Source organism: Aethalodelphis obliquidens, unplaced genomic scaffold (assembly GCF_003676395.1).
Source record: "Aethalodelphis obliquidens isolate GAN/ISIS:26980383/991018 unplaced genomic scaffold, ASM367639v1 scaffold86, whole genome shotgun sequence".
Classification (NCBI taxonomy): Eukaryota; Metazoa; Chordata; class Mammalia; order Artiodactyla; family Delphinidae; genus Aethalodelphis; species Aethalodelphis obliquidens.
Genome location: NW_020838030.1, coordinates 428,583 through 451,787, shown reverse-complemented (window position 1 = coordinate 451,787; position 23,205 = coordinate 428,583). Strand labels below are relative to the sequence as shown.

The 23,205-nt window shown below is 60.6% G+C and overlaps 1 protein-coding gene across 2 annotated transcripts in view; it reads left to right on the top strand.

The window, feature by feature from the left end:
* NUP210 (nucleoporin 210) overlaps positions 1-22,773 on the top strand; it is a 100,725-nt gene extending 77,952 nt beyond the window's left edge. Inside the window, exons 26-40 of one of the 2 annotated variants that reach the window (XM_027093697.1) lie at positions 538-618; positions 1,642-1,773; positions 2,956-3,114; positions 6,055-6,146; positions 7,723-7,897; positions 9,261-9,436; positions 11,378-11,598; positions 12,793-12,929; positions 15,375-15,498; positions 16,429-16,575; positions 18,188-18,438; positions 19,531-19,747; positions 19,957-20,052; positions 20,134-20,217; positions 21,399-22,773. In XM_027093697.1, coding sequence (XP_026949498.1) covers positions 538-618; positions 1,642-1,773; positions 2,956-3,114; positions 6,055-6,146; positions 7,723-7,897; positions 9,261-9,436; positions 11,378-11,598; positions 12,793-12,929; positions 15,375-15,498; positions 16,429-16,575; positions 18,188-18,438; positions 19,531-19,747; positions 19,957-20,052; positions 20,134-20,217; positions 21,399-21,499 — 2,193 coding nt within the window. In that variant the 3' untranslated portion in view covers positions 21,500-22,773. Of the gene's footprint in view, positions 1-537; positions 619-1,641; positions 1,774-2,955; positions 3,115-6,054; positions 6,147-7,722; positions 7,898-9,260; positions 9,437-11,377; positions 11,599-12,792; positions 12,930-15,374; positions 15,499-16,428; positions 16,576-18,187; positions 18,439-19,530; positions 19,748-19,956; positions 20,053-20,133; positions 20,218-21,398 lie in introns of those variants that run through there. The other variant, XM_027093698.1, reaches the window with a different exon arrangement.
* Positions 22,774-23,205: the final 432 nt, after the last annotated feature.

The window sequence follows — 23,205 nt, the reverse complement described above, 5'->3', positions numbered from 1 at the left end:
GTGTCAGCAGCACTACAACGAAGCCAGTAAAGTTAGTCTTTGGCCAAATTAACAGGAGTATAGAATTCAGAATGAAGGAGGATATAGTCTATTCTAACCACACTCTACCTGGCTCCTGCATTTGTCCCGGTACTCTGCTCAGAGACAGACAGGCTGGATTTGGGGCTGGGAGGTCTGGAGACCTGTCCTGTGAGGGCTGCCTGGCCTAGAGAGGAACAGTCCCTGGTCAGTGTCCCCAGGTCTCCGCAGTGCTGACCTGGAGCATCTGGAGCGGACAGGTCTGTAGGCTCAGAGGACCAGGCCGGCACCCCCAGGGGCAGGGAAGAGGCAGCAGCCAGGTCCACGTGGGGCGAGCCACCCGCAAAGCCCGGCCTCCTAGGGAGGAGGAGCATCATGGGTGCCTTCTGACCACGTGACTCTGAGCTGGCCTTGGCAGGAGCCTCCTTCCTGGGGGAGGGGTGTCCCTTCCCCAAACTCCTGTCACTAGCACATAGCGCCTGCCCACAGTCAGCCTGAGCCCCAAAGCCCTCTTCCTAGGACCTCGTGGAGGTGGAGGTGTTGCTGCTGCAGGCCGTGAGGATCCGTGCCCCCATCACCCGGATGAGGACGGAGACCCAGGTGAGGCGGGAACCTCTCCAGCCCTCCTGTCTGAGCTCTCGGAGCAGCCTCTTGGCAGGGGTCAGGCCCTGAGTTCTGCTTCAGAATGAGCTGTTCCCTCTGCTGGGACAGTTCTCCATGCCCTTCACCTGCTGAACCCTGTTTACCTGGGGGTCCAGCTTCACTCCCCTGCCTTTCCTGCGGCAGCCCAAAGGCTCCCCGCCATTCTCCCCAACGGCGCCATCTCCTCTTACGCACGGCGCTTACGCCTGTCGCCCCGTGTGGGTGCCGTCGGCAAGTGATGCCTGTGTCTCCACCAGTCTGTCGCCCTCCCGCACCTGGACTGGCACCTGGCACCTCTCGGGAGCCGGTGTTTGGACGGTGCGTAGCTTTCTCGGTGCTTTCTGTGTGTTAGTCCACGTGGGGCACATAACAGCCCCGAGAGGTAGCTCCGGGGTCACGTCCATGTCACAGAAGAGGAGGTGCGCACGGGGCAGGCTTAGGGCGTCTGCACAGCTGGCAAGCGGCGGGACGGGGCGCCGACCCACAGCCTGGCTCAGGTCCGTCCCCGCCTTTCGCCGCGTCACCTCCACGTGCTCCCTCTGGTCGGCGCTCGGTCAGTTCAGATTGTCGGAGACTGAGTCCGCCCCTCGTGAGCAGGGACCCCCGCTAGACTGAGAAAGAGGGGAGCAGGGTAAGCTGTGTGGTGGGGGCTGGGGGCGCTGCAGGTGTCCCAGAGCTAGCGGCAGTTGTTTAGGAATGGGGTCTCCCGGCCGAGCTGCGACAGCCCGCAGCCCAAGAAGGACGGGAGGTGCGGGGCTGGTGCTGTGTTCCGCTCGGTCCTTTGCTGTTTTGTCAGGCCTCCTGGGACCTATGCTGCACCTGCCGCTGCTTAGGGAGGAATTGGGTGCGGCTCCCGTTGCCCCGCGGAGACGGGGAAGCACCCAGCAGCGGGCGGCAGCTCAGGCAGTGCCCCGGAGCATCCGGGGGGTGGGGCTCCGGCCGCTGGACCCCGGCGGTCACGGGCCTGGCTTCTCCCCGCAGATGCCTGTCTACGTCACCGGGATCACCAACAACCAGAACCCTTTCTCCTTCGGCAATGCCGTGCCGGGCCTGACCTTCCACTGGTCTGTCACCAAGCGAGACATCTTGGACGTCCGGGGGCGGCACCACGAGGTACCCACCCTCCCAGAGTCCCCCGACTCCATCCCAGACAGTGTTGGGGTGGGAGGGTTCTCACACGTGTCTTGCGCTTCACGCCCTCCTGTGGCTCCCTGACTCCTTCCCCCAAGGCTGCGGCCACACTGTCCCTCCCCGGTATCCCTCCCGGCCTCTCAGTCTTGCTCGTGTCCAGGAACCAGGTCGCCCAGCTCCCCCCTCACGGTTCCCAGGACAGTCCGCAGCCTTTTCATTTTAAGCACATTCTTGCCAACCAGCCGCGCTGCACAGGGGCTTAGTGACCTGCTAGCGGAAGGCAGCAAAAACGACAGCCTGGTGGGGACGTCACAGAAGTTCCAGAACATCTCGGGGTCCTGGTCGGGGTCCCCAGTCTGTAGCTTCCGACCCCCTTTCCGAGATGACGCCTGGCAGCCCTGGGGTTTTCTCCAGGTTTATCCCAGGACCCAACCCCTGTCCCCTTAGGCCTCCCTAGGGGGTCCCCGGCCCCTCCCTAAGCCTCAGCTGGAGAGAACGCGCTGCCCCCGTTTGTATGAGCTGGAGCCCATGCGTGAGGAGGGGGGACGCGCCCGGGGTCGCCCAGCCAGTGGGCTGTGGGCCGGGTGCCGGCCCTGGTGACTACAGGCTGCCACCCTGTGTGGGCCTTGGTCACCCAGGACCCGAGTGGGGTTGGTACTGGGGGTTTCTTCTTGTCCTGTCCATGGATGGGCGGGGGGGGGGGCGGGCATGGGATGGGGGTCTCCTGGAGGCTTCCTGAAGCTCATCTAGTGCAGGACGAGAGCCTCCCCCCCACCCTATGGGACCAGAGTCCTGTCCCCAGACTGTCCCCGTGGTACCCGGACGTGTGACTTTTTCACAGAAGCCCACGGCGGGGGCTCTGGGGGGGGCACCCCAAGTCTAACACCTGCTCGGTGATTCGCCTGAGCCCCCGCACGGCCGAGGCTCTGAGAGGTCCTGGGTGAGAACGCTGGTCGGCCTGGCCTCTTTCACAGGCTACCGTGGACACGAATCGCAGCGTGGGGCGCCCTGCGCTCGTGCTGAGGTGGCCACGGGCTGCAGCCCCCAGGTAGCAGGCCCTGACGGGGCGGGAAGGCAGCAGGAGGAGAGCATGCAGGCAGTGCAGGGGGTCTGGGGCTCCTGTCCGGCTCTGCCCTCTGGGGACACTTTCGACATCTGTCGCAGGCATCGCTCCGGCTGCCGTCGCAGTACAACTTTGCCATGAACGTGCACGGTCGGGTGAAGGGCCGCACCGGGCTGAGGGTGGTGGTCAAGGCCCAGGACCCCACAGCCGGGCAGCTGCTGGGCCTCGCCAAAGAGCTCTCTGACGAGATCCAAATCCAGGTAAAGGACGGGTGGGCAGAAGCCACCGTTAGCGGGAGAGCAAAGGCCAACCCAGCAGCCCTGCTCCTCCCAGGGGCCTTGTGGGCACATGTCAGGGGGCTGGGGGTTGGGGCTGGGGGTATGAGGTGCTGTGGGAGCCCAGAGATGGGGTGACCCAGGGCTTCACGGAGCGGGTATGTTTCAGGATTGGGGGGCCTGGCATGTGCACAGGGCTGAAAGTCTGAAGTAGCTTAATGTGCTCCCAGAATAGCAGATAATTCTGAGCTCAGAGTCTGGGGTGCCTTCTTGGGGGAAAAGCCTGGAAAATTGTCTGAGCCGGGCATTCATTTAGTTGTCTGTATATTTCACAAACATGTGACGCACCTAGCAGAAGCAGACGCACTCTCCCCACTCCCCAGGCCGGCTCCCACAAAGCCTGCGGGGCAGGAGCTGCAGGTGCGGCTGCCCTAGATGAGCCCGCGGCCCTGGGGGTGAAGTGCCCCTGCGGGTCCCGGGGAGTGGGCAGCAGAGGGTCCTGAAAGGCCTCGAGGGATGTGCCTGGAAGACAGAGGGTGCGACCCATCGTTCACTGATGGAAACCGAGCCTTAGGACGGGAGGTGGCCTGCTCAGAGCCCCTTGAGGGGGCACCCAGCAGGACTCGGACCAGGCAGGACCAGAGCCCAGCCACCCCTGTCCAGCCCAGGGCTCGAGCCACATCTCTCTCTACCACCCCTGCCCCCTCTGGGCCCCTCTGTAAAAACAACGAAGAGCATTTTTAGCTTCAGGGACCCCGTTCTGCTAATCTGGGGCTCAGTAATGTCTGGGTTCCCCTAAATTGCAAAGAAAAACTGATAGCAGCCCCTAAGTATCATGAGAAAAGAAATGGGTTCAAGCCCCCTCTTCAGGAAGGAGCAAACCATTTCTAAACCAGGCACATACCTCATTGGGGGCAAAGAAGCAGATTTCAAAGAGAAACGCCTGTCTGCCAACCCCCCTCACCCCTGCCTGCACAGGCACACAGGCACACACACATACACACACACATACAGACACGCACACAGACACATACACACAAACACACACACACATACAGACACGCACAGAGACACACACACCACACACACATACACACGCAGACAGACACGCACACAGACACACACACCACACACACACACACACACACAGACATGCACACAGACACACCCACCACACACACACAGACAAACACACACACACACAAATACACACATACACACGCAGACAGACACGCACACAGACACACACACCACACACACACACACACACACAGACACGCACACAGACACACCCACCACACACACACAGACAAACACACACACAGACAAATACACACATACATGCTCTTCCTAGCTGAAAACAAAAGGAAGCAAGTTCTGACACCTATCCTGAAATTAAAGACAGGGCTTTGCAGCTGCCAGGTTCTGTGACCTCAGTCAGGTCGTCTAACCTCTCTGCGCCGCGGCGTCCCTGGCTGACAGCAGATGGGTTTTGAGCACATCGGAAACTTAGAGGCGCTGGATCCAGCCCACAGAGGTGTTTTATTTGGCTCACTCAGGGCTTTGAAACAATTTTTATTTGTTGCCAACATTTAAAAATAGGAAGATTTTGTCTAAAAGCCCAGTATGAATGCATGGCATGATGCCACACGGTAAAACCAGCAAGAGATAAGGGCACAGCCTCCCATTGATAGAGAGGTGCCCCCCAGTATCACAGGCCCCCCAGCCCCCGTCGTCTCCCTGGCACCGAGGCCGTTCACCATGGTGCTGGCAGTGGTGCTTTTCTGCCGGTCACATAACAGGAGAGGAAGGTCCCCCTTGTACCTTCATGTCCATCTCAAGAGGGACCACAGAGGTCCATGCCTAAGGAAAGTGGGAGGGGACCTGCCTGTGCGTGTATTTCCCACGAGATGCGTAATCAGTGAGGCAGCTTCACTCTGGGTGCCGCCTGCCTGGCAGAAGTGCTCACGCGACTCCAGAGCCCGGTCTGGCTCCCAAGGCCGTGCTCCGTGCCCTGTGAGGAAGCACTGCCACTCCGTCGTGTCGCACGAATCCCCCAGCTCTGTGAGACAAGCGTGGCGAGGATGATTACTTCTAGACCCTTTTTACAGATGAGGAAATCGAGGTTGAGTGTACGGTCAGAACATGGCGGTGCGCGGAGGGAGGGGAGTCGGGCCAGTTTCCTCTTGGGAAATCATCCATCAGCTCAGATGATTTTAGACACAGGCCCTTAGGAGCGTCCAGCTGGTCTGATCGGAGCAGAAGCCAGCGGGGAGCCAAAGCTGTGCTTGGCACCTAGACTCGGATGCCAAGCACGCCAGCAGCCCTGAGGGTCCCTGGAGACAGGTACCTGAAGGGTGCTGGGCGCGTCAGGCTGCGTGCGGAGAGGGGTCTGGAGCCCCAGGGGAGGGCTGCCTCCGTGGCAGGATTAGAGTCCATCCGACATCATCGGGTTTATCAGCTGCTGGCCTGAGGTCACCAGGCACCCCTTACCAGTTCTGTGCGGATCCTGCCGGAGCCTGGCAGGCTAGAGGGTGAGAGGCAGGGCTGAGGGGGTGGATCTGCGAGGGGCATGTAAGGAGCAGCATGTCTCTCTGAGAGGCGAATTGAGAGCTTTCTCCGGGCTCCGTCCTGGCAGCATCACCGAGCAGGACCCTGGGCCCCGTCACTCTGCCGCTTTCCACACACATATGTCCCGAGGGCTCAGGGGAGGCCCGTGCTTCTGTGAAGCAGCCCCAGGGGCTTCACCAGCGCACCTGCTGTCCCTCCTCATCGTGCCTTCGGCCTCTTAAAGCTCAGCCCTCGCCACCACATCACCAGCTGCATAACAGGTGCTGGCACCGGCCCCTCTCATCCCTGGGAGACAAGCAGACCCTGGACGTGGTTCCAGGGATCACAGGAAACAAAACTCCCCCTCTCTTCCAGGTGTTTGAAAAGCTGCGGCTGCTGAACCCTGAGATAGAAGCAGAACACGTGTTAATGTCGCCCAACTCATTTGTCAAGCTCCAGACAAACAGGTAGGTGACTCGACGCGGCTTCGTCCAGGTTGCGAAGCTGTGCTCACATCCGACGGCTCATTTGTCGAAGTCGTCAGGAGCCGTGGGTGCCTCGGGCGAGCTGCACCTCCCTCCTGGCGTCGCGCTGGAAGCGGGTGCGGCCTCTGCCCTCCTCCTGTCACTGTGGACGTCCCTGCTCGTCTGCGGCGTCTCCCCGTGGGTCCCTCTTCTCCCTGTGGCCCAGAACCTCTCATGCTTTCTGCGGACATCCACTGCTTCAGAGGGGGAAAAGTGCCAGCCTGGAGGTGCTCAATTTCTCGAATGCCCCTGTGTCTTCAAGACTTGCTGTTCCGTGTAATCTAGGAGCCGGGGCGTCACCTGGGGGTTCGTGAAAATGTGGATCTCGGCCCCTGCTGGGTGGTGGGGACATGCATGAACGCAGAGGAGCGGGGTTTTGAAGCCTGCCTGCAAACCTGCCTCCTGCCCGGCATTCTAAGACGATGCTTTGGGTAGTGGTGCCTTGTGTGTGAACTGCGGGTGCAAAGTTGGGCATTGTAAGGACCACTGGAGAGACACACACACGTAGGGGATGCACAGCCAAAAGTGTCCCTTCCTGGCTCCGTGCAGGGCTCTAGGTCAGAGGTGGGTGACAGCCGTGCCCTTGAGGAGTCCGGTGGGGAAGAGGGCAGTGTAGAGAGAGAAGGGCTGTAATGAAACAAGGTACAGTGTTGAAGCCACAGCGCAAAGGACGGCCTTCCACGTGAGGATCCAGGGAGGCACACCCCCAGTGGAGATGCTGGAGCTGGGACTTAAAGGATGCATAGGAGGTTAAGAGGCTGGGGTTGATGAGGGAGGAGAAACTTGAGGCAGAAGCAATGACATTTGCTTCAAGTCATCTGCAGAGCGTTTGTGGGGCTGCGGCACAGAGAGAGGGTGAGCGGGGCCAGGCCTGGGAGGCTTTTCCTTCCTTCCTTTCCTTATAACATCAATGAATATGTAAAAGAGCATAAAATACTGCATAATTTGTCTTCTCCCCAGTGCATATTATCAGTAGTTTTCCAAACCACATTCTTAGCAAGTGGCCCGTTTTTATCCAGTTACTGGCCCTTGGAAATAGGACCGGGCAGGGCCGTAACTCCCATTTCACAGTTGAGGAAGCCGAGGCCGAGAGAGGGGACACATGTGCCTAAAGATGCAGTTGTCAGCGGGCTGTTGGGTCTGCCTTTGGGCTCCGTCCAGCTCAGAGCCCCATCCTCTTCCCGCTGCACCAGGCTGCCTTATTTCAGCAAACTGAAGACAGCTTACCGCGGAGGGGTCTTTGACAGCAAGTGCCTGTGCTGCTGAGGGGACCCGCAGCTCCCGCAGCCTTCCCTCCCATCCCTCCCACTGAGCGGCTCATGGAAGGTGCCGCTCTCCTTGGAACCCTTGGTTTTACAAGTTAGGTGTCCTGTTGGCAACTGAGGAGCTGCAGCGGGCTGTGCACGGCGGGGCTGAGATCGGGCCTCTTCTCCCAGGAGCAGCGGGACTCCCAAACCCCGGGCCCCTTGCCGTGACACTCCTGCTGTCTGTGAACACGGATCTGGTTTGTTTTCCGAAGGGATGGCGCCGCCTCTCTGAGCTATCATGTCCTGGACGGGCCTGAGAAGGTTCCCATCGTGCACGTTGATGAGAAAGGCTTCCTGGTGTCGGGGTCCATGATCGGGACATCCACGGTCGAAGTGACTGCCCAAGAGGCTTTTGGGGCCAACCAGACCATCATCGTGGCTGTCAAGGTAGGATCACGTCCGCCTCCTTTTTGGAGTAATAAAATCAGCAGGACTGCTTTCCCCTCGCAGGTGTGTAAGTGAATATACTCGCCTTCCAGCCAAGAGATTGTCTGCAAGAGTTTATTAAAGGTCCTAGGTGAGAAGCTGCAGCATCTTCTGGATGTCGGAGCCGAAGATCCTTGGAGATGATTGATGGCAATGACCTCGTCTCATAGATGGGGAAACTGAGGCCCAGAGAGGTCCATGGTTTTCTGGGACTGGCACTCCAGTGTCCTGACCAGTCAGCATTGAACGTGTGTGCTGGCTCTTGACCCAGAAACCATTACATTACAGACGGCACCTCGTAGGATGAGGTGACCCGTCTTCCAGGCAAGGAGACCAAGACTCAGAGCGTCACACAGTAATCGAGAGTCAGGCTCTGGGTTCTAGCCCACATCGGCCTGGCCCGGGTTGGCGTCCTCCAGTCCCAGCCGGCACTCCCGTGTCCCCTTGCCATTCTGTGCTCCTCAGAGACAGGACTTTCCCCTTGGGCGTCCCTGGGTCGGATCCTGGGGTTTATCCTGAACAGAGTTTTCTTTGCACAACTGATTCTCAATGACAGAGAAAATACACGACCACTGTAATATTTAGATTTTGCTTGGGTCGTGGGCCTCTTTCCTTCCTAACATCTTTTTGTTTCAAGATGGGTGTCTAGCAGGGAACCGTCCACCCTAGTTTTCGAGTAAGTGAAAGTGACTGACCCCCCATTCTGTGTCAACAAATAGTATTGAGCACCACCAGCTGTGTGCCGGTCACTGCACCACTGATCTTCGTCAAAGAAACTGGGCTTTTTGGGGGCTGGCTTTTCGGCCAGGATGGATTTTACCTGGAGTCAGAGCACCAAGTCTGCTCTCTAAAGAGCTTGCTGTCTAGGGCTCCCGAAACCCATCATCCCCTCCTTTTCCCGTCTCTCCTTTAACTGGGGCGTCTGTTCCTGGCAGCTCTGTAGCGTATGGAGGCCCCCAGGCAACGCTGCCCCTGCAGTCCAGCGGGCATTGTTTCTAGTTTAAATGCCTGGAGCCAGGTCCTCCAAAGAAGCTGAGCAGTCAAAGCCCAGAGGATATTTTTGCAACATGAATAATGATGTAATTTGTCACAGTCATGGCTTTTGACTCTTGTGGGTTGGGTTTCCTGAGAGCGAGGCCAGCCGTCATGCAAGGAGGGGGCCACCGTCGCAGGCTGAGCCGCTCTTTCCATGACCCCAAGTCGGTCCAGCCCCCACGCCTCCTGAGATGGGGACTGGCTAGGGGCAGGCGTCCGTTCTCGGGAAGGGGATCTTCAGAGAGGTGTTCCTGGCGCAGTTGTCACTGCATTTGCTCACTGTCCCCAGGTGTCCCCTGTTTCCTACCTGAGGATCTCCATGAGCCCCGCCCTGCACACCCAGAACAAGGAGGCTCTGGCGGCCCTGCCCCTGGGAGTGACCGTGACTTTCACCGTCCACTTCCACGACAACTCCGGAGACATCTTCCACGCTCACAACTCTGTCCTCAACTTTGCAACTAACAGGTAGGGGTGGGCCCCCCTCGTTCCCCACATGAAGTCACGTCTCGATCAGACCCAGATCTGATTCACGCAGGTGACTGATGGCCACGCAGAGAGGCCAGCGCCCCTGAGAGGAGAGTTTGTTACTCACGGTTCCCAAGAGCAGGGGGTGCGCCTTGCTCGCAGGGGCCACGGGGGAAGCACCGGGCTCGGCCAGGCATCAGGAGCGAGGGGAGGCGTGGCCGAGAGTCTGTATTACCGGAAGGCACGCAGTCATTCAGCAGAGGTGCCCCAGTGGGCAGGAAGCAAAACCCAGATGCTGGGGTTTGTGGTTGGAAGGTCTGTAGTAAGATTTTGTGCAGCCGTGAAGGCTGGGCTGCAGGGGAGATGCATACAGCCCTGGTCGCTGGCCTGGCCCTGTGGTCAGTGGATGCAGAGCGCCAGTTATACCTGCTACGAAAGCTGGTCAGAGGAGACACACACCTTCCAACACTCAGGCCCTTCTGCATGCCGTCTCGCCGACTCCTCGCTGTCACCCATTTGTAGAGGCCCAGAGAGGTCAAGCCACTTGTCCAGGGCCACACAGCCAGGAAGTGGGGTTTGGCTACCAGGTCCCATTGGGCTCCAAGGGCAGTTCTTTTTGGCTGGTCCTTCTGAAATACAAATGCAGCCTCAGGCCTAATGTGGGGAGAGAGGGGGTGGTCTCCAGGAAAGAGAGCTGTGGCCTCAGGCTAGACCTGCCCCCATGTCTGAGTCTACTGGAGCAGCGGTTCTCAAAGTGTGGTCCCCAGACCAGCATCATTACCACCGCCTGGGACACTCAGAAATGCACATTCTCAGGGCCCAGCAATCTGGGCTGTAACGAGGCCTTCAGGTGATTCTAAAGGTTAGGAACCGTTGTCCTGGGGGACGCAGACCAAGCTAAGAGCAGGAGGGAGGAGCCCCAGACCTAGGAGGAAGGAGTAGCGCTCCAGAGAGTCCTGTCTGGACGCAGAAGCTCACGTCCTGGTGTTGGTGACCATTGCAGCGTGGGCTTCCCATGGGCCCTGGAGCAGATGTGTCCCCTGTGACTGAACACACCCAGGGCTGGGCCCTGGGAGAGCAGGGTTTGGAGTTGGGCCCTGTTCAAGCTGGGCTCGGCCCTTTATGGGGCCCATGAGCTTGGGCGGGTCACCCTTCCAGGCCGCTGTGTTCACACCTGTCACGTGGAGAACGTGGCCTAGTCCCCGGGGCCACCAACTGAGGCTGTGGTCGCCAGGGCCTGTGGCATGCCGTGGCGCTCTGCACAGAGCAGGGCATCTGCTGGTCTGGCGTGAAGCCTGCCCTGGAGGGAACGGAGCCCCCTGTCCAGCTCCCCTGCAGAAGTCACACGGGCCTTCTGTGGCGGGGAGCGTCCATCTCCGAGACAGCGGTCAGGGCTTGGGGGTGTGGGCAGGGAGGCAACGGAGCAGAGACCCTGACCCTCTCCCTGCCCAGCCCAGCCGTCCCTGCGGCCCCGCGGGGGCTGCCGTCACTGAGTGCCCCCCGTGTGCCCATGTGCCGGCTGCTGGCCTAAGCCCTTTCCAGCTGCTGACCGGGTCTGCGGCTCACGTCAAGCCTGTGATGTGGGTACATTGTCAGCCCCACTTGGCAGATGAGGAAGCGGGCAGGGGCAATACCACTGGTCCCAGTAACACGGCAGAAGGCAGCCTGTGCCTCCCCGAGTGTCCTGGTTCCCTACTGGGAAGGGATGGGAGCACAGGGTACATCACTTTCCTCTGGGGGGATGGTGACGCTGGCCATCCTGTCTGGGCTTTGGGTCCCCCCGCCCCACCCGGGTGGTGGGTGAATCAGGTCGGTGTGGCCTGCGGGTCCCTCACCCGGGTGACATCAGGGCGCAGTGGGCGGGTGCGGGGGCCCTTCGCTGGCTCCTCCCTCAGAGCTGGGGCCTCTCCCGAGACTGAGAGCCACGTCTCCTGTGCCCAGGGACGAGTTTGTGCAGATCGGGAAGGGCGCCACCAACAACACCTGCGTGGTCCGCGCGGTCAGCGTGGGCCTGACACTGCTCAGAGCGTGGGACGCGGCGCACGGCGGCCTCTCTGACTTCGTCCCGCTGCCTGTCCTGCAGGCCATCTCCCCCGAGCTGTCCGGAGCAGTGGTGGTGGGGGACGTCCTCTGTCTGGCCACGGTTCTGGTCAGCCTGGAAGGTACGAGAGATTCTGGCCGAGGGAACCATCTCTGGTTGGGAGGTGGGACGGGGCTCTCAGCCCGCTGTGACAGGTGTGCACGTGGAGCTTGGTGATGGTCTAGAGCGGGCGTTGGAAAACTGCGCCGGCTAGAGCCAGCCTGCCGTCTCTTTCTGCAGCAGGCTGTTATTGGTGCTCGGCCACACCCCTGCATCTCCGTGTCATCAGTGGCCGTTTTCACGCTGCATCTGCTGGGCCGAGTGGTGGCATCAGAGACCCTTGGGCCCACACAGCCCCAAAGACTTACAATCTGGCCCTCTACAGAGGAGCTTGCCCCTCCCCCCCGCTCTAGGGGTTTTCCACCCTTGTGGAAACCGTCTACCCCCATAGCCACGAGCCACAGGACCCTGGAAACGTGGCTGGTGCAGCTGAGGAGCTGACTGTTCGCTGTTTTGTTTGGTTGTGGTTTTGGCTGCGCTGCACAGCACGTGGGATCATCGTTGCCCTGGTCCCTCGCCCCCTGCACTGGAAGTGCGGTGTCTTAACTGCTAGACCACCAGGGAAGTCCCTGACTGTTCGGTGTTGATGAGCTTCTTGGCGGGGCTGCTGCACGGGCAGGTGCCTCTAGGAGGGAACCTCAGCCGAGGAAGCCGCTAAGCGGCGGGGCAACTGTCCGTACCACCCGTGCATCCACGAGCCACACGTGCAATCATTTACTTAATTTTTTTCCTAATTGGCTCCCTTGTTTTAAAGCTAATTAAACTCGTTGTAAAAGGAAGTTACACGCTGCCTTTAAAGAAAAGCACGTATTATTTGCCACAAATAGAATGTGGTTGTTGAATCCTTTCATTGCGTTTATCATGTGACGAGATTGGCTCTTCACTGAGGACCGCCGTCTAGTGACAGCTCAGAGTCTGCCACCGCCTTGTTTGTTCAAAGGGGATTGCTGAGCAGGGTGGGCGGGCAGGGGCGGTGCAGTGGGGAGGCATACAGTGGGCCGTCCCTGGGGGGCCAGCGCCCGGGTCACCCCAGGGTGGGAAATGCCAAGAGATTCCCAGCAGGGAGGCACTGTGGTTGCAGACAGGAGCCGAGCGGTGGGACAGTGGAGCGTGGGGCTGGGGGCGGCGAGCACACTGCCCAGGTGACCCAGGTGAGACGCAGTGGCTGGAGTGTCAGTCATGGGAAAGAGGGGTCACGTGCAGCTTCCCCTCCCAGGCATCCCCGGGACCTGGAGCTCATCAGCCCACAGCATCCTCCACGTCGACCCCAAGACGGGCGTGGCCGTGGCCCGGGAAGCGGGATCTGTGACCGTTTACTACGAGCTCGCCGGGCACCTGAAGACCTACAAGGAGGTGGGGCTTTGGGGCCCATGTGGCCGAGCCTTTCGGGGTGGAACTCTCAGATTCCGTACTGACTGATTCCCGTTTGTCAGGAAGAAGGAAGGTCCAGCATCTCAGGAGGCAGGCGGATAGGGATTCGTGAGCCTGGTGGGGGCAGGTTCCCCCTCCCAGGCTGCCGGCTCCCTAGTGCACAGTGGTGGGAGGACGGAGGCGGCCTCCTGGGGGGTGATCCCCACGCCCACGTGCTTCGGCTGAGCCCTGGGGGCAGGATTGCCTGCGTGGGCGTCCCCCGGGAGTCGCGGCCGTAGGTGGTCCCGCTTAGCGATTTGGCATCACTGGGAAAGTTAAACTCCCCCAGCAAGTCACCTTTTGAGTCTTTCTGGAGGTGAACAGAACCGCTCTCTCTTCTGTTTATCTCCAGCCAAGAATGAATCGATGAGCAGTCTGGCTGCGTTCCACGCGTCTCATTTTTAGAGCAGCGTGTGCCCTGTGGAATCTAGCAGTTTAACTTAATAGCGGGTGTGTTTAGTGCTGCGACCCTGCAGTGCGGGCGAGCCCAGTGCAGATAGAGGCACCTTGAGACGAATAAAGCAGTCCCCCCCCACCCCCAAGAAGCCCCGGAGGGTGGTCGGGCAGGGCTGGGGGAGCTGGCAGAGGAGGGCACCGCACGGGAAAGGTGGGCAGGGTTCGAGAGCCAGCCCTGGGGCTGGAACCCGGGGTGTGTGGGAGCGGAGGCTAGCTTTGCGATCAGATCACAACAGTGGTTAAGCTCTGGGGCCAGGCTGCCTGGGTGCAAATCCCAGCTGGACCACTGAGAGGCTGTGTGACTTTGGGTAAGTTACTTGACCTCTCTGTGCCTCAGTTTTCTTACTGGTAAAATGGGGCTAACATTGTTGTGTGGATTAAATGAATCATTAATGTGTGCGAAGGCCTTAGAATGGTACTCAGCACAGAGCACGTGCTCCGTGGGTATGAGCTGCTGCTGCTGCTGTTGGGGGTAAAGATGTTGAAACCAATGCCAGACACAGTAGGGATTCATCAGAGATTTTTTAAAGGCAAGAGTGATAGAGATCAGAAGTATGTTTGGAAAGATTGCCTGGTGCCTGGCTGAGTCTAAGAGCCTGAGGGAGGGGGCATAGCTGCAGGGTGGCAGCTGAGAGACAGAGGATGGGCCCTCACTGGCACCCCTGCGGAGGCCGAAACTAAGGGTGGGTTTGGAGAGACTCCGGAGGGAGGGTCATCAGAGCTTGGTGACCGTTTGGAAGCGGGGCTTGGGAGAGGGAGGCCTTGGGGATGAGTCTCCAGGTCTGGCTGGGGCGACGAGGGGGAGGATGGCCCTTTGCAGAGAGGGGAGCACAGAAGGAGGCGCCAGTGTTGGGGGAGGACGATGGGGAGTTTGAGGTGTTTGTAGCTCCTGCAGGTGGGGCTGGTGGTGACGCAGCTGGGCCGGTGCGTCTGGAGCTCCGGGGCCCAAAGCTGGAGACAGCGGAGGGTGGGGTGCCTGCAGCACAGATGTGGGTCTGAAGCTCTGGGGGTGGCGGGAACACGCAGGGCCTACCGGAGCAGGAGGGAGCGGGACCAGGCCTGGGGCCCTCTGCCAGGTGTGGAGGAGGACGGGGCAGGAGACTGCAGAGCGGAAGTCAGGAGCAGAGAAGGCGGGGGCAGCGGGAAGGACCCAGGCAGGGGCGCAGGTGACTGCGGTCAGTCTGGAGGGTGAGGGGCCGGCCCTCCAGCTCAGCATCGGCCACGGCTGCGCTGCGGGGTCTGCAGGAGCTTGGGGAGGAGTGAGACCCTGTCCCTGCTCTCGAGGGACTCACGTGCTGGTGGAAGCAGGCCCGTGGGGGGCAGGAAGTGCTCGGCGCCTGCCCAGAGCCGGAGACGGCCTTCCACCGGGAGGCGGTGGCCCACAGCTGGGCCTGCAGGGCGGAGTGTTGGCCCTGCAGGAGGGTGGAAGGGGTACCCGGCCTAGGGAGGCTCGTCCTGCCTCAGGAAGGTGCTCAGTGGTTAGATGGGAGGGGTGAGCCGGGAGATAACTTGGGGAGATGAGCCTCGACCGCCACCACTGGGCCATGTGGGTCTGCGTTTTGGTCAGGCTGATTTATTCTGAATAAATGGCAGTGAAGTAAAATGGATCCTTCTCTCTTTGCTGAAAGATTAAGTAACCCATCTGATGTGCAGAGACGCGATCATAACTGACAGGGGAGCCAAAGTCTGCAGCCCGCCCCGACTGCTGCTTGCATTCAGGCCTGGTGTCGCCCTGCCCTGCTGCTGGGGCAGCCGGCTCCAGGGAGAGTCAGGCCAGCCTGGGGTCTAGTCCAGCTCTGCCCCGTCTGAGCAGGTCACGTAGCCCCGGAGCCTCAGTCCTGTCCCCTGTACCGCGGGAAGGGCAGTACCTGCGTCCCAGGCGCTCGGCCTGCACGGTCAGCTCTCGAGGGCCTGCCTTGGCTTCCCCCCCAGATAGTGGTCAGCGTCCCTCAGAGGATCGTGGCCCGGTACACCCGCCCCGTCCAGACCAGCTTCCAGGAGGTTGCGGCCTCCAAAGTGATGGTCACCGTGGGAGACCGGAGCTCTAACCTGAGAGGTAAGGAGTGAGGGGTCGTGTGTCCCGCGTGGGCCCTGCCAGGCCAGGGGCCTTGGGCCCTTCTGATGGGGTTTTGCTGCTTTTCCTACTCAAACTCGCTGACTCCGAGGCGGGCATTTAACCCCTGCTGGCCCACCCCTTCCAGCTCTTTAGAAATTCGAGTCCTCCACAGGCAGAAGCAGTGAAGGGATCTTCCTGAAAGCCCAGTGCCGCAAAACTGCCTGTTTCTGGGCTGGAGGTGCAACGTCAGCCCGAGGGCACCCAAGTGGAGAAAGCCACTATTCATCCCAGAAAATGTGGCTTAGCAGGCCTCGCCGCCGATTCTGATTTTCATAATTACCTCTCCCAAGTCATGCATAGAACGTTCGACCTCATCCCCTGCCTGTGACAGCCCTGGACAGCAGCTGCCGGAAATAAATGCGTCAATACAGGCTGTTTTTAAAAAACCACTTAACTGGTAGACTTCGATACCACTGTCGTGGTTCTGATGCACCTCTGCGGCCTCGTGGTCACCTCTCTCCCTGCTCCAGTGCAAGTGGACAGCACTGTGCCATTGCCCAAACGATGCTCAGGGTGTTAGTGGGCAACTAGTGCCCTCCTGATGTCCAGGGATAAATCGCCCGTTTTCCCTGCTGACAGGAGCAGACAACATGCACTAGCCGCTCGACCCGCTGCCGTGCCCCTGGATGTGGGCTCTGAAAAAAATACTGAAATTGCCCATGCTACAGGGTGCCCCCATTCCCACATCATGAGTCATTTGTCCTCCGCTTTTATAAACTGCGGCATCCTCAGGAGGAACGTGGGCACAGGTCCGGTTCTTGGGCCGGCCAGCCTCCACGTGGCCTGCTCTCATGTCCTCGTGCTGGGGCTCTGCAGGTGGGGGCCTCGGGGGCCTGGGTGCGCGGCCTTCTCACCCCCTCCCGTCCCCAGGTGAGTGCTCCCCCGGCCAGATGGAAAGCATCGCAGCCCTGCACCCAGAATCCCTCCTCGGCTGCCAGCTACAGTTCAAGCAAGACGTCTTCGACTTCCCAGCCCGTGAGGTTTTCACCGTAGAACCGGAGTTTGACGCTGCCCTGGGTGAGTCCGCGGGCTTTGGAAGTGAACACTGACCTGCATGGCAGGTTCGCCTGCGGTTCATTTGGCCCGCGATGGCCGTCTGTCCAGGGGGCGGTATCCGTCAGGAGCCCAGCCTGGGGACTGATGCCGTCACCCCGGCCTCTGGTTCCCTGCAGCCGCCGGGAGGGGTTGGCATTCCCAGCTGCTCTCAGCAGCCACCTACACCTGGCGGAAAGGACTCGGTTCAGAGCTGGGGACCTGGTTCCAGGCCTTTCCTGCTCTTCTTGCCTCAGAGCCTGCAGGCGAGGAGGCTGCTTCCCTTGTGAAATGGGAAGGGTGATGCCCTGCTCTGCTGGCATGACGGGGCTCTGAGAGGGATGGAAGGGACTTTATTCAACCAGTAGTTGAGGGCATGGGCGTCTGTGGAGTGTAACTGCTCCACGGAACTGGTAACCAGAGCCGTGGAACTGGCAGCCGGCACCACGGGCTGGAGTGGCGTGCTGGCCGAGTGGAGTGACCTGAGTGTCACCAGGTCACTCTGAGAGGAGGGCCACCCCTCACCGGATGCCGTGAGTGCTCAGGACAGGCCCTGGGATGAGCTTGCACAGTGCCCAGCTCGTGCACACGCCGAGACGCTGAATCCCGTGCTCGTGCAACGAGACTGTCAGTGTTGTCGTGAGAGGGGCTGGGGATGACCATTTGACAGGTTGCTCAGTTCTTTCTAAGAATCCGCTGCCACCGGCCTGCAGCTGCCAGGGGCCAGGCGAGGCCCTCCTCTCCCTGGTTCGCTCTGCGTCTCTGTCCCTCTGGCAGCAGCGCAAAAGCATCCTCAGCAGCCCGGCTGCCGTGTGGGATACAGGCGGTGTATCCTGAGGGCACACTGTGTGCAAGACCTGAGCTTGGGGCTTAGCACGGAGTAGGCACTTGGTGGTCCCGGGCCCCGTGGATTCACCAGCACAGCCCCACAAGGGGTGCGATGTTACCCCCACTTGACAAGGGAAACAGAGTCAGCAAGGAAGCCGACTCACCTGGGGGCTCCTGGCTGGTGGTGGGGAGAGAGGAGGAATGGAAGGGACTCACCTAGAGGCGCCTGGCTGGTGGGAGCACAGGAGGGACCCCAACCCAGGTGTTCTGATTCCTGGATCTGGAGCTTTCCAAGGCACCGCTCAACAGTGTTCATTCAGCTCTTCTACCCACTGTGGGTCAGGCATGGACCCTGAATAGTCCCAACCGGGCCTCCACAGAACTTCCTGCCGCACCTGGGGCCTCAGCAGTACTGGGGCTCAGCCCCACTCACGTACGACCAGGGTTGGGTCGTGGTATCTGTTCACCGTTCCCTCACCCCTGTTCTGAGCCAGACTGGCTGGGCCCTGAAATGCAGAGCTGGAGCAGGCATTCCTGCCCCGGGGGAATCCATGAACAGAGGATTCTGAGACAGAGACGGGGAGAGCTGGTCACAGAATGGGTGTCCAAAGGGAGGGGGGCACTGAAGAGGGACTTCCCAGGAGGCCCCTGGAGGAGGGCATGCCTCACCAGGCTTTGCAGGGTGGGTAGGAGTCCTCCAGGGAGCAGGGTTAGCATCAGGGCCTAGGTGGAGAGGAGATGAGGTGGAATAACGCCCTCGTCTCCACAGGCCGGTACCTCTGCTCGGTGACTATGCTCAGGCTTACGGACAAGCAGCTGAAGCACCTGAGCCTGAAGAGGACAGCACTGCTGGTCACTCCCTCCCTCCCAGGCAGCCACTTCTCTGGAGAGCAGGTCGGGGCCGAGGTGCCCTTCAGCCCAGGGCTTTACACTGACCAGGCTGAAATCCTTTTGAGCAACCACTACACCAGCTCCGAGGTCAAGGTCTTTGGTGCCATGGAAGTTCTGGAGAACCTGGAGGTGAGTGGTGACCAGGCAGGAGCCAAGGCCTCAGAGGGACCAAGAGGCACGGAGGACCACCTGGGGTGTGGCAATCCTGGACCACCTCTCTTTAAAATTAAAAGTTGTAAGGGAATTCCCCGGTGGTCTGGTGGTCAGGACTCCGCACTTTCACTGCTGAGGGCACTCGTTCAGTCCCTGGTCAGGGAACTGAGGTCCTGCAAGCTGCATGGCGCAAAATTAAAAAACTAAAAGGTTTTAAAAATTAAGTCCCTTGACCCTTTTCCCCATAGCACTGCTGCTGTCTGTCGGCCCGTAGAATCCTGTGAATGGTCGTGATTGCCCCCGGTCTTCCCCAGCTGGAAGTGACCTATGGGGGGAAGCACTGAGTGCAGGGCCCGCCTGACACATGGCATCTGCTCAGCGAACGTGTCACGTGTCCATGAATGAATTCAGGGCAGGAGGGCCCGCTGACGAGGGGCAGGAAGAAAAGCTCTAACCTCTGACCTATCACTGATCCACTGATGCCGCACACCTGGGGACGATGGTGTCCCCGTCTCTGGGCCTGGGTTTCCCCCTCCGTTGAGTGGCGGTGCAGGACACCGGTCCTGCGGCCCGGCAGGCCGGGAGGAGGTCGGGGTGATGTGCGAAGGGCTCGCTGGTGTCTCCGCCGGCTCCTTCTCTGGTCTCGCTGCGGCAAACGTAGCTGAATGTCCTCACAGTGACACAGGCATGAAGTCGCTGTTGGTGGTGGAGCTCCTGCTGGGCCCCAGGCTGGGCTGCTGGCCACGGGCCATGGACAGAGCTCCTGGCTGCTCCCTTGGGAAGCTGGAGTTCGGTGATCGCTCACGCAGTGCAGCATTTTTTTTTAAGGAGCTCTTGATTAGAATTCCATGATATTGATTTGTCCTTTCCCTAAAAATGCCCCAGCATAGACAGCGTGCTCCCCTGAGTTTGCGGATTGCATGCCTGTCAGAAGTGCCCAGGCCTCCTTACCTGCCTGGGAAGCAGGAACTGGTAGGGTTCCCGCCATCGGCCCACGGGCCCGGGAGGGCAGCTCACGTGTGTCAGGCAGACGTGGGGTGTGCCCCTCAGCCCTGACGTCTCTCCCAGGTGAAGTCGGGGTCCCCGGCCGTGCTGGCCTTCGTGAAGGAGAAGTCTCTGGGGCTGCCCAGCTTCGTCACCTACACAGTCGGCATCTCGGACCCCACGGCCGGCAGCCAGGGGCCTCTGTCCACCACCCTGACCTTCTCCAGCCCCACCACTAACCAGGCCATCACCATCCCCGTCACCGTGGCCTTCGTGATGGATCGCCGGGGACCTGGTGCTCGTGAGTTACGGGACGGGACGCCCGCTGGGAGGGACCTGGCAGAAGGGACGGGCAGAGTGGTCCAGGTGGGAGTGGAACCGGGAGTCTGAAGGCTGCAGGAGCAGAAATGCAGAATATGTCTCTCACCCGGGGCCCCTCACCCTCTGAGCACGCACACGACGTGAGGGCCTCCGCACACGGTTCGGTAACTCTCTTTCCTTGGACCACAGACGGCGCCGGCCTCTTCCAGCACATCCTGGACTCCTACCAGGTCATGTTCTTCACGCTGTTTGCCCTGCTGGCCGCGACTGCGGTCACGATCATAGGTGAGGCGGGTGTGCCGTGTCCTCACCCCCCGATTGCTCCCCTATCCTCACCCCCACTCTAACCACCCGTGCGTCTCGCAGCCTACCACGCGGTCTGCACACCCCGGGAGCCCAGCACACCACCGGCCCTCTCCCCACGAGCCAGCCCTCGGCACAGCCCGCACTGTGAGTAGCCACCCCGAGGAACGGGCGGCGGGGGAGGATCCCCAGGTCTCAGAAGGCCTGGCCCTGGGCACGAGCTGCAGCTGGGCTGTGAGGCCCAGAGGGCAGGCCTGCGAGCTGGTGGGGGAACGGGAGCTGGTAGATGCTGGTCCCGGAGGGGCTGGGGCCAGGGAGCCCTGTCTCTGCGGGTGGGCGTGTGGGGCCGGAGTCCCACCCGCTGGGGCTACCGCGAAGGGCTCTCAGCTGGGGCTGGATGGGCTGACTCAGTGGTGAGGGTTCTGGGGGGTCCCGACGAGGTGTTTCTCGGATGGAGAAGAATCACTGGACTCATTCCTGTTAGTGGTGCCCCTGCCTCTGGTGGTCCTGAAGCCCTGGTGACCCTGCACAACCCCAGGGTCTCCTCTCTCTGTGAGTGGTGTCCCCTGAGGCTGTGCAGTACCCAACCTGCACAGCTGTCCGTGGCATCCCTGTGTCTCCGGATTCCCATTCAAGGGTTCTCTCCCCTCCACAAGGAATCCTTGAGGGGCTGTCTACTGACCTATGGGGCCATGGCCTGGCTTCAAGGGCTCCGTGAGTTTTTTGAAAGAGGACACAACTGTGTATATAGGTTGGTGTTCCTGGGGTAACAAGATCCTACATGCATCCTGGACCCCTAGAATCACAGCCTTCTCTCAGGCCTGCGACCCCAGGGAAAACCGTGGACTGCTCAGCAGCTCGCTTCCCCACGTCAACTCCGATTCATCTTCCAGCTGTGCTTGCAGTGGGCGCTCGCCTTGCTAACTGCGTCCCCCAGCACACCCCTCCCCGGTTTGTGGGAGCCACGCCGGGGGCTTCGCGTTGCCTCCTGGGCACTCCAGACCCTTCGCACACGTGGGAGTCTGTTTGTGCAGCTTTCTCTGCCCAGATGGACGGGCCCGCTCCCCGTGTGTCCTGTGGATGGGACGTGGCCGTGGGATCCTGGGACCTGGCAGGCCGTGCGCGCCAGGAGGTCAGGGTCACGGTCCAGGCCGCTGCGTGCGCAGCTCAGCAGGCCCCTGTGGGCCTCGTGCGCTGGCCCGGGAGCCGGGGGCGTAGCTAGGCCGCAGCCCCTCAGAGCCGTTGTCTGGCGTAGGCCCTGCGGGGTGTGAGGAACGTAGAGGTCTCCCTTTGGCTCCTTGCTCACCGGGGCTCTCTTCCCACCCTAGATGTTCCTGCCTCATCGCCAACGCCTTTCAACGCGCTGCTTCCTGCTCGCAGAGCCAGCCCTCCCTCGGGGCTGTGGAGCCGGGTGTACCCCTCCCACTAGTCAGGAGGGCCAGGACCCCCGTGCCTCCACCACCCCAGGGCCGGGCCTGCTGGGTCCAGCCTGGAGCAAGCCCGGCCGCCGCCGCCGCCCCTCTTCCTGTAACTGTAGTTTAGGCCATGCTCACGAGCTTGTTCTTATAAGTAGGAGTTTAAGTTTGTTGTCTGGGGGTTTTTGTGTTGTTGTCTTGTTCTACTGAGAGTCTTGCAAAGGCAAAGACCTTGGCTCATTCCTCAACCTGGTTGTCTGGGGTTTCGGGACGATGTACACTTCGGCTTTTAGTTTCTTGGTCTCTAAAATCGCTCCCTTCTCAGGACCTGGAGCCGGTGGGAGTCTGTGGAGAAGGGGTCCGTAGATGCTGCGATAGCAGTGGTCTCAGGGAAAGGACTTTTTTTTTTTTTTTTTTTTTTTTTTTTGCTGAAAGGACTTTTTATTGGATTTTTTACTTGTGTGGGTTCTTCTCTCTCTGGAAACTGGACTTTTCCCCTCGTCGGGCTGCTGCTGGGAAATGATTGCAGCGAACAGACACGAGTGACAGGGGCCGCCCCGTCCCTGCACAAGGAGCCTCAGGACCGGGGCCAGGGCACCCGGCTCAGCCTCGGGGGCGCCCGAGACTCCGGGGAGCTGGGAGCTGGGCCTCCTGCCCGCCTCGGGCCACTGTGAGTGGATGGCCGTCCTTTGTGGTGCTTTGTTTCCCGAGGGGTGTACTTGGACTCGGCCCCGGGGGCCTGGCTCATCCTCCCTGTCCTGGCTTCGGAATCACTATCAGCACAGGGACTTCGGAATCGGAACTGGGAAATGTCCTTGGCCTGGAGACAGGGACTCTCCTTGTGTTCCACTGTTCCGCCCACGCACAGACCCGTGTTCTCTGTCCCTCCCTCTGTACAAAGCACCTCGCGGATCTGAGCCTCTGCCGCCCCTCGGGACGGCCTCCCTCCGGGCAGCTCCCAGGACGGGCCGGGGAGGGGGCGACTCGGAAAACGCCCTCCTTCCCAGCCCTCGTCCACACAGCAGCTGAGACCTCCAGGACGCGGCCCCTCCTGAGGCCGGGGTGCCGTGCCGCCCCCAGGAAGGCCCGGAGCCTGGCAGGCGTGGACCCCGAGCTGCACACGTGAATCCGCCTCAGCCCTTTGGGACTGGGCCATGCGATTTATTTTTTTAAAGCTGGAGACAGGAAGAATTGTGCCTTGCGTATTACTTGAGCTCAAACTGGCAACTTGGATGTAAATAGGCGCGTTTCTACTTGGTTTATTTAATAAAGCTCTATAATTTCTTAAGATGAGCGTGATTATTGCCGGAATCACATGCGTCCTGCCCAGAAGTGACCCAGGCCTGGTGACATTGCTGGCCGTTGTGTGCATTTGGGGAGCAGGTCTGTGTCCTGCCAGCCTCTCTTCTCTAGCTGGGCAGCCCAGCCTCCCTCCCACCCCTGAGGGACCGGCAGGCACCAGGGCGGGGTGCCGTAATGTCTGCCCACAGCTGCCTGCTCAAGGCCCCCAGACAGGCCTTCCCTGTCGGAGGACGTGGCAGCCCTGCCCACACATCACTGGGGTCACCTAGACGGCCTCTCGGCTCCCCTCCCTCTCCAGCCATCCCCTTTCTCTGCAGCTCTGGCTCCACCACCCCACCCCTGAGACCATCTCCCCTGGTCACAGCCGGACACCGGCCCCGTTAGTTAACTGGACCTGCCTTGCTGGCAGCCCCTGCTC